Source organism: Meles meles, chromosome 5 (genome assembly GCF_922984935.1).
Source record: "Meles meles chromosome 5, mMelMel3.1 paternal haplotype, whole genome shotgun sequence".
NCBI lineage: Eukaryota > Metazoa > Chordata > Mammalia > Carnivora > Mustelidae > Meles > Meles meles.
Genome location: NC_060070.1, coordinates 82,607,672 through 82,623,096, shown reverse-complemented (window position 1 = coordinate 82,623,096; position 15,425 = coordinate 82,607,672). Strand labels below are relative to the sequence as shown.

Genomic DNA, 15,425 nt, shown 5'->3' with positions numbered 1-15,425 from the left:
GATACTGTTTCTCAGAAGTACAGCTTTGTAATGCAAGGTGTATTGGAGAATCTCACCTTTTCAGCAAAGATGGGGTTTCCTGATAAGTGGCTCAGGTGTAGAAACTCCAAATGCAGAGTTCCAAATTCTGCCAAAATACTGCTGCCTCCTGAGGCCCAGGGCCAGTTCCTTCCGATCCCACTAAAGAAGAGAAGAGATTGAACAGTTATGGGACAGGCTAATTCCAGTTTCTGCAGCTCTAAATAGTAGAGGTGAAAGAGACAGCTTTCGAATAACAGCATCTCAGCTAATAGTCTACTCTGGATATTAAAAAACACCCAGCAGGGCATCTGGGTGGCTCAGTTGGTTTAGCGTCTGCCTTCAGCTCAGGTCATGATCCCAGGGTCCTGGGATCAAGCCCCACATCAGGCTCCCTGCTCAATAGGGAGCCTGCTTCTCCCTTTCCCACTCCCCCTGGCTTGTGTACCCTCTCTCTGTCAAATAAATCTTTAAAAAAAAATAAAACCAGCATTGCTGTCTTTGGCTACTGGCTTCAGGCCTTGACTCTTACCTACAAACTGAAAATCAGTGTTGACATAAGTCAGAAAAAAGTTGCTATGTGTTTGGTGTTGATGAACAGACAACTATTTTGGAAGGTATAGGTTCTATATACACCCATTCCAAATAGAATATAAAACACCACATCCCACATAAAGCCCTGTAACATTTTAATTAATTTCAGCCTGAGAGTCCAAGGACTATTAAAGATATGCACATTATACTTAAAAGTTTTCATTGATATAAGATAAATTTCAAAGATTCATTGATTATATACTCATTCCACCTCTCCCTAAACCTTCCCTCCACTACTAAACTTTCTTTTGTTTTCCTTCACACTATTTTCTAAGTATATTTTCCAGGGCCCTCACTTACTCCCTGACCCATTTAATTTATGTTCAAGAATTTCAAAAACAATTATGGAATTCAGATCTGAAAGGGGTCAAAAGGCATGAGTTTCAGATTTAGGACTGTGCCTCATCTTGGAGAAATGGTGTTGAAAAAGAGTTCGTCCTACACATCCACACACACAAATAAACACAAAGTGACTTTTGAGACATGGTCATATTCTTGGGTACTGTTTATTTTTGGAGAGCCACTTAAAACACCAAGACTTAATGTTATAATTGGAGTAAAGAATAAAGTCAAGGATTTGACCGGTAAATTCTCTTGCAGAAAGCTGAAAACCCACATTTTAGTTTTAGTTCAGATGCACATTTTTTTTTTTAATATTTTATTTACTTGACAGAGAGAAATCACAACTAGGCAGAGAGGCAGGCAGAGAGAGAGGAGGAAGCAGGCTCCCTGCAGAGCAGAGAGCCCGATGCGGGGCTCGATCCCAGGACCCTGGAATCATGACCTGAGCCGAAGGCAGAGGCCTTAACCCACTGAGCCACCCAGGCGCCCCCAGATGCACATTTATTGCACACCTACCATTTGTTAGGAACTCTGCATGGCATTGGGTTACAAAGATGATTATAATGAATAAATCACTTTTTTCTTAAAGACATTATAAGAGAATGACCTAAGCACAGATAATTCCAATTAAATATGGTAAGTGCCAAGATAAGTGTGTGAGAAATTCTCGGAGCACCTAGGACCAGGGCATGCAATCCTATATAGTGTGTGTGTGTGGGGGGGGGGGGGGCGGGGCACAGAAGGCTTCTTCAAGGATGGGACTCCTGAGTTGATTGCTGAAGAATGAATATGAATTAGTGAGGCAAGAATGGTGAGAGGGCACATTTGGACACCTAGAGCACACAAAAGGGTTAGCAAGAACTAGAAGCACCGGATACTGCTGAGTGGAGGGAAGGGAAGGTGGCTGGAGAGAAGGTTATAAGGTTCAACTGGGGTCAGGTCTTGGAGGTTTGTGGATTTCTCACTTTTTTCCCTTTCCAAGTTGGCTCCATTTGAATACTGCTCTTGGTGTCCCTTAGATTTTCTTCCCTGTTTGTTTTTTTGCTTTAGATCATTCACAACTCTGGGTAAACGCTTTTAGCTGTCTTAACTTATGCTCAGGAATGTTTAAGAAAAGGAAAACAGTAAGGACAACTGGTATCTAAAATTCTAGGCTGGCCTCACTGTTATTTCACGTCTTTTTACTTTTTTATTTTATTATTATTATTATTATTATTTTTATTCCATGTCTTTTTAGAGCAATCCTAAATTTTATCTTCCAACATAGATTTATAGTAAACAATAATAAAAAAGTAAACAGAAATAAAAGAGATCTAAAAATCATGTATTCATTTGTTAAAAAAATGCCTTATATTTATTCAGTTCTGAGAATGTAAGTCAGTTTTTATTTTCATGGTTGGCTTAGATGAAAGGAATAGCCAGTCATACAAATAGGATGAACAACTACTTTCAAATTTTATTAACATATGGCAAGTATACCTAGTAATTGATCATTAATTTGTTGTCATTTTTTTTTATTCCAACCATTCCATCACTTGACTAAAGTCAAAAAACCAAATTAAGCAAAACTAAAAATTTTGGTGTTCTAGAGAAACTATTAAAATCAAAGCCACAATATCAGAGTAAGAGGGAATGAGGACTTTCTCATGGAAAAGGAAGATGATAGTGTGTTAGGAATACAGCCCAGTTTCCAGACCTTCAAAGACTGGTTCTTTTCAGATCAGGGTATGAGGGTGGGGTGGTACACTCATATGAGACTCTCAAGTAGTAGATATGTACTAAATAAAATTCAAATTACTTACATATTCATGCATTTGTTCCCTGCTATTAATATGGTTAATTAAGAGAAAACCAGTGATATGCTGGGAAAAGTTCAATAGGTTAAAAAAAATTAAGATTGGAAAAGGGATATATGCATATATTAATATAAATACATGTGTGTGTGTGTGTGTGTGTTTCCTCTCCTTGGCACACATTCATATCAGAAGGAAAACAGCACACTTTTCTATCACTGTTTAATAATATAGGAAGCAAGCACAGCAAAAGCACTAGCAAAGGCTATGTTATGCTAACAGAAAGAAAGCTGGGTTTAGACTGCATGTATGTTTACATGAAAGAATAGCTTTGGTTACCATTTCAATCCACAGAATTAATGTATTTTGGTAAAACTAAGATTGATAGTTGTGCTAGCTCTTAAATATAAATGAGAGCAGTGTCCCAAGAAGTCAGAGAGGGCATCGTTATATCTAGATATTTAATAAGGTCATTTGTCTTTTCTGATGCAAAACTGAATGGCTAGAGATCGGTCTTGGGGAGAGTGTGGGGCATGCATCACAGGTCATCACAGCTAAAATACTTGTGTGGTCGGAGAAATGGCTGCCTGTTTGCACAGCAAATGTGCACTGAACCAGAACCAGTTTTGGACGTTCACAGGATAAGGTCTTTTTGTCTTTAACCTCTAAAAGTCTATTGAGGAACCTATGTACTTATATGGCTCTAATTTCTAAATATATAGAGACATTGGGCATTTGACATCAAAATGATGGGTTTATGACAAAGGGAAGTGAGTGCAGAGCGAGTTCTGCTCCTTTGGTCTGGGGGTCTGAATACCCTGGGCATCCCATGTTACCAAATGCTAAGGCTTTCTAGACCTCTGGGTCAAGATCAATCTCATCTGAGAGAAAGGGGTTAGTTAAATGTCTTCAACTTCAGTTCCCTTATCACAGTATTTTAAAGGCAGTTATGGTGTTCTTTATTTTATCTGTTTTACAAACAGTAATAATATTTTAGAAAAATATTTTAAAAATAAAATAACAGTTTGTGTTCAGAAAATAAATTAGTTCCATCAGGCAGGCATAAAAGGGAAGAATATGTAAATATTCCTAATCATGTTACAATGATTGCATTTTAACCCAATGCAATGAGTCAGCATATGGAAATGTATACACAAAAAGGCAATTAACATGATTTGGGAAACTGCCAGGTGAGTGGTTCAAAGAATCCTGGAGCAGAACTTCAAACTTCTGTATTAGCCTAATTTCACTTATTTCTGTTTCCTCCAATCCCCAGTTCTTCCATTTTAAATTGGAGTACTATTTAATACATATTTTTCAATTTTTAATTTAAATTTTTGGTAGTCTACAAAGGTTATAATTCTTTGAAGATAAAACATCACAACAAAAAACAACTGATTTTGGCAAGTGCAACTTGAAAAGTGTCTTTAAAAAATGGAGTCATATGATTCTTTGGAAAGTGTGAAATATTATTTTGTTAGTTTAGATAGTATAACTTGAATGTAGTTTATCAGCAGTGGTAATACACATCCACATCCTACTGCACTCAAAACCAAGAAGGTATAATTATTTACTGACCTCATAGCTCTGATGAACAATGGGCATTATGCTTTTATTCTTTTCCTAGGAATGGTTAATAAAACCAGAAAAAGGAACTACCTTACTAATATTGCTATTCTATTCACATTTGAATCCCATGGGAAAGCTGCTAACTCCTCCTAGAGCTTGTAATGAATCAAGTAGCTTGAGGTTTGTTCTGGATTGATTCAACAATCTTAAATTGAGGTACCCAAAGTGATAACTTACAGTCACTGCCCAGATACAATTCGGATCATTAAAAAACTCATTTGCCTACTTAGTATAATCAAATGCAACAAATAAATAATTTACAGAACTGAAACAATTCTAAAAAATAGCCAGATGAATTTTGGAACACTGAAAAAAGAAAATCCTTACATTTCCTTATATTACCTTATATACGTTATATATTATACAATCCTTATATTACCAAAAAAGTTTTTTGTTTTTTTTTAGGCTTGACTCATCATTTACAAAACCAATTCTAAAGTTTTCCAGGCATTTTTAGATCCATATATACCAGAATGATTAAGCAATAGTATGTCTAAATTTCATTTCTATAAATGGCTTTAAATGTTTTCCTAATTGAAAGGTAGCACAAATATGACAACAATTGATGTCAAGAACAAAAACTCAAATAATTTTGGAATTATACTATTAAAATTTCTTAATAAAAAATTTGCCAGATGAATATATAAACAAAGCATTAAAGAATTACATAGTCTTGATTAGCTATGACTTTCAATTTATTCTTCCTTGCTGCTTGCTATTTTATGCCAAATGGGAATTGGGCCAATAAACAATTTTCTTAGGGATTCATGTCTGAATAATTTCTCATTGGCTGATCAGTAAACAAACACCCTTCAAGTTCAAAGTCCAGAACACAGGTTACTCCTGGTGGCTATGGAGTTAACAAGTTTTGGAAGAAAAAAATTCCCCACATTCTTTATATTATGGTAAAGCCTTACTTACATATGTAAATAGAGGGGCACACAGGGATATTTAATTCAAAAGAGCAGATAATCCAATATTATTCCTTTTGGATTTTAGCACAAATTAGGAAAGAATAATTAGAAAGTTCATGAACAATTATTTCATTTAACTGTATTCCCAAAGCTAACTGATTCTGAGATTAAGCAATTTCAGCTTCACTTATTACAAATGCTTCCTTCCTGAACAGAGTAACACAGTGCCGGTCACTCAAGTTTGCAGTCTAAGACTTCACTGAGAATTGGATTAATAATTCCAGGGAATGGCATTCTAGGACTAGTCAAGATTCTATTATGGCTCAACCATAGAAAGTTCCACTGGGGAGGACTACTTCTCCAAGAGCCATCCACAGGGAAATGGTCGCTAATAAAGGGCAGCCATATGATTGAATTAATTCACAATGTGTGGTTTACTGTTCCTGAACAGCAGCATGTGGGTTAAATCTCTAAAGAGTTCCCATACTTAATATTTTTAAATTTAATTTTTTTTCAGTGTTCCAAAATTCACATACTTAACTTTTTTAACCAAAGGCCAAAATACTGTTTTAAAATTAGCTACCTTGCTTTGTCTTATGGGTAGTTATTTTAGACAGAATTGAAACTAAATACTTATTATTTTAGTTTATTCTGACAATACTGCTGTCCTTGTACTTGATAGTCTAGGATTGGAGAAGAAGTTGGAATTTACAAAAATATAAATGGTGAGAAGCCCTAAATCTTTAAGTAATCTGTTCCACAGATACAAAGAAGCTAAAATTCTGTTTCCCAGCTGTCCTTTGGGTAAGATCTCCTTGTTATCCACAATCAACAGACTCCAAATAAGTTGAATGAAGTTTTTAATGCTCAGTTATTGGGCAAACTGGTATACCCTATCATTAGGTTTGGGGAACACCTCAAAAACACTAGTACTGATTAGAAAGCATTTTAATGCATTTATTTATTTAATTTCTTTTTTAAAAAGATTTTACTTATTTATTTGACAGACAGAGATCACAAGTAGTCAGAGAGGCAGGCAGGGAGAGAGAGGAGGAAGCAGACTCTCTGCGGAGCAGAGAGCCCAATGTGGGGCTCGATCCCAGGACCCCGGGATCATGACCCGAGCCGAAGGCAGAGGCTTTAACCCACTGAGCCACCCAGGCGCCCCCATTTTAATGCATTTAAAATGCGTGAGCATGCACATTTACTTTACTGTACTTAAAAAGAAAGAATTATATCCTACATGCTTTTTTAAATATACATCACATTCTTCATGGACACTTCCCATACTGAGCAATACACATCATTGTTGTTGAGTGAATAGTACCTGATTTAATGGATATATAAGTGACCTTCAAACAACACAGGGGTCAGGGGTGTGGGCTTCCTATGCAGTTGGTATGCATGTGTAACTTGTGACTCCTGCAAAACTTACTACTAATAGCCTACTATTGACTGGAAGCCTTATCGATAATAAAAACAATTTATAACATATTTTTTGTGTGCCATATGTATTATATACCATATTCTTATGATAAAGTAAGCTAGAGAAAAGAGAATGTTAAGAAAATCATTAGAAGGAGAAAATACATTTACAGTACTATACTGTATTTACTGGAAAAAGATCTACATATACAAAGACCCATGCAGTTCAAACTCATGTTGTTCAGGGTCAACTGTATTTTAATTTATTTAAATGTATTATTGATAGACATCGAAACCAATTTATTTATTTATTTTGGTCACTGTAGACAATTTGGTGGTAGGTCTAGTATTTTTTTAAAGCCAACTAATTTTCATACAAAAACAATTACCTAGGTGTTAGGTGGAAGATGTTAATTAACATCTGGTAACAATGAGGATAGATTTGGGAATGTGTATTGGAGGCATAAACATCCACTGTTTACAGAGTTATTTCTTAACAGCGTGGGTCTATTATATCTTGCCACATTTGGTACCCTCTAGAACTCTTGGGATATCTCAAATTCATCTGCTGTAAATCACTGCATCAAGTCCTTTAAAACTGGAGAAGGAGGAGCTACAAACAAGCATTTTATATCCAGACACCTTTCTAATAAGCCTCAGGATGGAATAAGAGCATACTATATTCCACCTTCAGAAACAGTAACTCACTAATATTAATTTGTCAGACATTTTAGACACAATTGTTTCATTACTTTCATACATATCATCATTCTAAGATGTTACTTTAGGTCCAAGATTACAGTGAAATCTGGTTGTTTATTTATCTCTTTGCTTCTCATTCCATAGGTCCATGGGTCATCTATGGATCAAGATAAATGAAATCAGTATAGTTCCAGGCTTTTAATTCTTCGAATTCTGTTCTTTAGTCTCTTTCTATAACCAGAATGGTCAGGATTGCTTCCTTCTAGATTCTAAGATCCTTAGGGATAAAGACTCTGCTTTACACACACAAAGTCTAGTCCCAAAGTCCAAGTCAGTGTGTAAGTAAGGTGTTTAATACATGCCTCATTTAATAACATTAAAAAATAATGAAACGTCTATGTCATTGGCTCCTACCACTAAATTATATCTAAATAATATAATCCTATATTTAGCACACAAGCCACTTTACAGCCAATTCAAGAAAAACTTCCTTTCTAGACTGATAACTAGTTTTCTATCACAAACTTGAAGTACTCTGAAGTTGTGATTTCTAAGAGTTGAGATATGGTGAAATGAGGAAAAGGAGAGGGTGGTAAATAATTATGAGAGCTAGATTTTATTCAGTTTAAATGACTATTTTATTCCAATGTATGTCCTTCCTAGTTTTGTGATGTTAAGCTTTTCCTTGTTAAATAAAATGATGAGGATAACAGATAGGGTTTTGTTTTGGTATGTTTTTTTGATGAAATGAAAACACTGGCAACTGAAAGCTAGCCTTTCGATGATTAGGGCAATTTTATGTGGCCCATGAAACCTAAAAGTCTGGGACCATTGATCTTAAGACACAGCTGAAGCTACAGAACAATTACATACAGTTCACTATCAAACATGACAAAACTAATGTTAGTTTTTGGTAGAAATTCTGAGGTATAAGAGGATAATATTAAGTGATTTTGCTCTATAGGTTAAAACAAGTGCTCTGGGGGCACATCTTGCCAGAGTCAAGTAAGATTGAGCCAGTCAACCACCCATAATTTATTGAGTTCGTTCTGTGTGCCAAATACTGTGTGTGCAATGTGAGCATCAAACACTATAGGAAATACTCCAAGGTTTTTTTGTTTTTTTTCTTTGTTTGTTTTTTAGGTGTCAAATATTTTACTGAACTCAATAAAGGAACCAGTAAGATAAAACAATCAAAAAGCATTTGAGAAATTGTTTCTATTTTTGTTTTTAGGTAATACTAGGAATACCCCTCTAGCCTAGTGACAGCACTAAGTCATGTCCAACAGAGTGACAAATTGTTACTCTTGGATTATCTTTTCCACCAGACAAATTATTTGCATCTCCACAAAATCTACATTTCATCAAAATTCTACAATTTACCATGTTACCTCATTAACTCTAGGACCTGCGACCAACAGTATATACTGATTTGAATTAAATACAATTCCCTAGATAATCATTTATCTTAACATGACGTGATAGCATACTCACATTTTTGCCTTATTTTCAAATTTCAGATAACGTTTCTCTGAAGGCATAGTATATATATATATAAGCAAAAGTTTTGGGAGTGATAATGATTTCATCTGGAATACAGGCTTAGAAAAGGAACATTAAAATAAAAACCCTCAGTTTATTAAAGAACCACCCTACTTTGGAATTAAAATAATTAACGGGATTTCTCAGTGAGCATGTGTGGAGGGTCTTGCTTTACCTAGAGATTGCTTAAATCTACTTATCCTTGCCACAGCTTACTGGTCAAGGTGACTTGCTCTAAATTTCTGGAGGGTTGGGATACAAACTGCAACTCAATTAAATGTTTGTTCACACACCTGAGTAGAAGGAAAACAATTTTTGGAGAACCAATTCTGTTTTTCCTTTTGGCATTCTTCAGAGGTCTTCAGCAAAGAAATCAAGTGGATCTAATTAAATTTTTATGAAAGGAAGTGAGCTTCATCTGACTAGTATATGAAGTACATTGATATTTCTTTACCAGGTTCAACAGATCCTCACTGTAAGTCTTTTCCAGATATTAAACTAGTTGGGAGTAACTGGGAAAGATTCGTTCCTAGATATTTACATAATAAATTAGTTATCACTATACTTCAGAGTGGGCAATAGACTGTTTTTAGGTCAAGATAAGTAGAATGAATGCTAAATTAAGGAACCTGAAGCAGGAAAATGTAGCTCAATGCTACAAATGCTATTCAGATTCCCAATGATGAATTAACAGTGCGAAAGTTCAAGAAAATAGATGATGTCCAGGTGATTGGGCCAATAATCAGTATCTTCTTTAAAGCTGCATTATATAAATTCAGATATTTCTTTAACATGTAACATAACTCTAACCAATCAAAAGTAACTCTGTGGTTAATTAAACCACCTTACAATTTAAAAAGGTAGCTTTCCTTGGTTTTGAATTTTTATGTAAGAAGTATTGCACAAACAAAACTGTGTGCATAGCTCGTGGTAAGAACAAACAGATTCAGGGATTACTCTGAACAGATGCTGGAGAATAAAGCTATCAAACTACTTCATTCTCATTTTCCTGCCTTCTGCCTACAGCTTATGGTTTAGGAGTTCTGGAAGACATGTTATGAAACAGTTTGGCAACTAAAGTCTTAAGAACATAAAGATAAGAAAAAAACATCATGACAAGAGAATAAAGAGGAAGAGTACCTGGCTGAGGAAGACCAAGGAGTAAGACCGGTATCCTTCTCAACAGAACGTCAGCCACTGCAGCCAAAATCAGCATCTGTTCTGTTTGGCCCTCAGTGGCATCCTCATATAAAAGCAGTCAGTGCTAAGGGATCATCTGTGTATAATTAGCTATCTGCTGCCTTGTGACATCTTCTCTTTTACTTAACTTTTTACATGTTTTAGCTTATCTCCCTAACTGGAGAAGAAGACCTAAAGGCAGAGACACAATTCTCTTTAAGGCCTCTCCTACCCTCGGAAGATACCCAGGTACCGTAATTTGATGTTTGTGCCATTTATATATCTCAGCAACAAATCCATTTCTAACATTACTGTAATCCATATGTTTTCTATAAAATTCAGTTATTACTCTAAGCAAGGTTTATTACTCATAGTTAAAATATTTTATATTTATTCACACTTTTAATTTATACTTAACTTTAACTTATATGTTTATGTCTTCAGCAACTAAGATTCTTTATATTACAGGAAAAAGATATGGAAAAATGTAACTAAGCTAACTTTTACAAAGTGAGAATAATCAAAATGGATAGTTTACATAATCTGAACTTTGTGGTAGCCTCCTAATGCTGATATTAAAATGTAAAAATGTTTCAAAATACTAAGTAAATGGATGGAGGAACTTCAACCATAAAACTACCTATTATCCAGAAGAAATATTCAAAATATTATATATATGAGTGTTGGTAGATATAATTGTAGCTTTTAAAAATCATTATTTAATGTATGTTAGCTAGGTAAAATGCAAAAATTAAAATACCTAAATAGTACTTTGAAATTGGAAGTGATAATCAAATCATCCATTTTACCTATAAGAAAAAGAAACAAAACAAAACAAAACAACCTTTCTTTTACCTTCTGGCTAATGGACTCTGGGCTTTACATTTCGGTAGGTAACGGTGTTGGCCCAGAAAATTTTATGTAGTAATTACGCCCCAAACACTAGTTCTTAACTCAGTGAGGATGGGGTTTAGTGATGTCATTAAAAGAATCTCTGAGAGACACAGGAATCTGGAATGGAAGGGGTGAGGCTTCGCTTAGGATGAATTAGTCTAAGGCAAAGTAAGACCAGACTTTCCAAATAGATCTGGTCTGAAATGAACTGTTGCGAAATAAAGGAATGAACTAGAAGGAGGATTCCAGGGTTTTATGGATTGAGGCCACTCTTGGTACAAAATAAATCTTACAGCTTTGATAAGTGCCTTCTTGTTCCTTGAATGCCAATTTAAGAACAATAACAATGTTTATGGGCTATGCCCACCTCGCTATTCAAAATGAAAATGTTCTCTTGTATCCCATGGGGAAAATGTACATTTTTAGAATTTAAGATTACCTACTTTAGGTAATAGTAGAATGCCAGTGTGAAAAATGGTATGATTATCCTGTAATGTGACGCGCTAAGAAGAAAATAAAACAGTATGATGGGACAGAGTCTGACACAGAGCTTCCTTAGATGGGCTCATTGGAAACACCAAGGGGAGATTCTCAAGCTGAGACCAGCAAGATAAAAGTGGACCTGGGAGCGGTTTCTGAAAGTGCCCAAAGGTAGGCAGGACTCTGCCAAGTATGCAGACAAGAGGCTGGCTGTGTGGCAGAGCACAATCAGTGAGAGGACCCTAGTGACAGGGACACTGGCAAGATGATACAGGCATCTGTAAGGCCAGGGCAAGCATATGGATTTATTCTAAGTGCAATGGAAAGTCCTTCCAGAGTTTGGCATAGGAGGTGATGGTATCTGATTCACCTTTTAGAGCTCACTCTGGACACTGTGGGAACAATAAGCCGAGAGCAAGAGCAGAAGTAAGCAAGCAAACAGGTGTTCAGGCAAGAAACAGATGGTGGCAGACCAGGTGCTAACAGATGGACAGATGAGGGGGGATTTGGGCCCTATCTGGAGGTAGGAGGGTCAAAGAATTGGATTTGGGGATGAGGGAAGACAGGAACCAAGGATGACTTCTAGTTTTTTGGGCTTTAGCAGATTGGTGGGTACTGGTGCCATTTAAGAAAATGAGTAAGACTGAGGCAGGAGAGGGCACGATAAAGAAAAGCGGTTCCGTTTTTCTGATTTGGCTGTAACAATGATGGTTCACAATTACAATGAAAAAGACCTGATCATTTTAATTTTCCTTTTTTTCTCTTTTTATAAAGATTAATCTATTCAATGTGAGAAACTTTTTTTTTTGCAATGGCTTTTCTGAAATTCTTTAAAAATTATGCAAATAACATCTGTATAGGAAAAATGTGAAAAAACACAAAACATTATGTAATGAAAATGAATCTGCCTCTTCCTCCAGATCCTACTATTATTTCTGAATAAACATTATCAATAATTTACTGGAATCTCTCCCAAAACTTCCTAGCACATGGTCACTAGACAAAATTTTTAAAAATATAAATAGAAGTATACTGTACATGTTACTATATCCTGTGTTTCATGAAAAAGTGAAGTATCTAGTTGTTCTGCCTCATTGTAGTGGCACAGTAACCCAGTGTGTGGGTGTACAGCACCTCAATCACTTTTTTGGTCTCAAGTTTTGCTATTATATACAATGGTATATGATACAATGAACAGGTCTCCAGAATAAGATCCTACAAGTGGAATTTCCAGGTGTTAAAGTATGTATTTAAATTTGATAAACATCTCTCAATTACTTTCTAAAGGGTTTGCCCCAATACATAAATGAGAATATTCTAGCTGCTAACTCTGGGCATTCATCAAATTTTAAAACATGGGGTGGGGGAATGAGTGAAAGAGATAAAGGAGATCAAGAGATAGAAACTGCCTCTTACAAAATAAGTAAGTCATGGAGATGAAAAGTACAGCATAGGGAATACGGTCAATAAGACTGTAAAAACACTGGTGACAGATGATGACCACGCTGATGAGGATGGGGACTGAGGAATGCATAGAAGTATGAATCAGTATACTGTACATCTATAACTAATATAACATTGTATGCGAATTATACCTCATTAAAATAATATGTAACTTACATATAAAGAAAAAATTGTTGAAAACTTGGTCAAATCTGCTAGGTAAAAAAATAACATCTCAATACTATTTTAATTTGCATTTTTCTTTTTGAAATTCTGATGTTCAATGGCCAATGCATTATCTTTTTCTGAGAAGTATATGTTTATGTACTTGTCTCATTTATGTATTGGTGTTATTGTCTCTTCCACTCTATTATAGATTAGAAAATACACATCTAAAAAAACATACAAATTTAAAAATGAATTTTAAACAACACATACTATTATGAATGAAACAACAGAAAGATGAAGTAAGAAAAAGCTGATATTGTATGCCTACTCCCCTATAATGTCTCCCACCTGCCAATCCTAGTTTGCCAATGTCCTTATCTACATGCATACAAACATATTGGAGGTACGTGCATATACTGAGAATTTGTTTTTTCAATAAAATGGGATTATGTTATGTACTTTACTTTCCAAGGAACTTGCCTCAATCAGTAGCTCATCAAAGAAAATTTTCTAGGCTAATAATTTTTAACAGCTGCATAATAATATTCCATAAAATGGATAACCACATTTAATTAAACAAGTCCTCTATTGACAAACAGGTAGACCTCTCTAATTTTCAAATACTATAATCATGCCACATTAACCAAGCTTTGTAATATCAAAGCTCTTAGAGTTTTTTATTATTTTTTATTATTATTTTCAATTAGCCGTCATATAGTACATCATTAGTTTCTGCTGTAGTGTAAAGAAAGGTTTTTGTACATAAAGAAAACGTGCCTTTTATCCATCATGTGTTTTGCAGTTTTTTCCCAAGTTGCTGCCTTTTAATTTTAGTCATTTTTTTCTGTATTAATTTTTATTTGGTAGAAATTTCCATTTTTTCCCTATATATGTCCTGGGTTCTGTGCTCTACTTACAAATAGATCAAAGTCTTCTCCCCTCATCCAAGATTATATTTTTTTAATGTTTTTTTAATTTTTACTTTTTAACTTAACTTTATTTTTTCAATATTCCAAGATACATTGTCTATGCACCATACCCAGTGCTCCAAGATCATGTTTTAAAAAATTGTGAAAATCTGAGGAATATCTTCTTTAAATTGATTTAACTGTGAAAATCACAGTATTATTGTATTTAAATATTTTGTATTTTTAACCATAAATATTTTTGTTTCTCCCATCATTTATCACTTTAAAAAAAAATTGTATAGGTTCTCCTATTCAGTAGCTTAGCTCATTACAGCTAATGAATATCTAAATATTTTCAAGTTAAGTTCTCTAAGCATTTCTCTTTTTTTTTTTCCAAGATTTTATTTATTTATTTGGCAGAGAGAGATCACAAGTAGGCAGAGAGGCAGGCAGAGAGAGAGAAAGAGAGAGAGAGAGAGGGAAGCAGGCTCCCCGCCAAGCAGAGAGCCCGACGCGGGACTCGATCCCAGGACCCTGAGACCATGACCCGAGCCGAAGGCAGCGGCCCAACCCACTGAGCCAAAAGATTTTATTTTCAAGTGACCTCTACATCCAACGTGGGGCTTGAACTCACAACCCTGAGATCCAGAGCTGTATGTTCTATTGACTGAGCCAGCCACACACTCCATTGGCATTTCTCTTTCTCCCTCAATCTCTCTCTTTTTGCTCTTACTACAAAACTTTACTGATTTATTTCTTCCCTATAGAGACTTTGTAGTTTCATTAATATTTCCCAATTAAAAAAAGAGAAAAAGGTTGCATTTAGTCAACAATGGAGAACATTTTGAAGAATTTAGACAATAGAGAGGCTATAGGTAAGTTAGAAAATGGGCCAGATCATCTTTAAACATTATTTATGTTTTTAGAGACTTTTAAGGTATGACCTTGGGCAAGTCCCTTAAACTCTCTAAGGCAGCAGCAATCTCCTAACCTGTACAACCTACCTCGCAGGATTTTCATGGGATCAAATGGGATAACACACATGAAAGTGCTTTGAAACTATAAACAGTTTAGCCCAAGAAAGTATTTTTGTCTTTTGCATTAAGCAACTGACATTTAGCTAACCACAAGAAATCTGGTTTTGGGTTTTTCTTTTCAATTTTAGAGATGTCTACTCAATAAAAATAAATTCACCAAATGTTCACTTGGAGATAGGAATTATAACACAAGTAATAATGAAACAACGTAAGGCATTCCCAAGAGTTAAAAATGTAACAAATTGCTACTGTTAACAGCCAACTTTCTTACAGCAATTTAATTGCTATTCAACTATCAAATATGTAGCTCTTCAAGAAACCTCTTACACGTCTTACAAGTATTCTAGAAAAAGGTAA

General features: G+C 35.1%; 1 protein-coding gene across 2 annotated transcripts in view; it reads right to left on the bottom strand.

The window, feature by feature from the left end:
• MAN1A1 (mannosidase alpha class 1A member 1) overlaps window positions 1-15,425 on the bottom strand; it is a 169,747-nt gene that overhangs the window by 29,142 nt on the left and 125,180 nt on the right. For both annotated transcript variants that reach the window (XM_046004441.1, XM_046004442.1), the window contains exon 7: window positions 57-180. In XM_046004441.1, coding sequence (XP_045860397.1) covers window positions 57-180 — 124 coding nt within the window. The remainder of the gene's footprint in view (window positions 1-56; window positions 181-15,425) is intronic.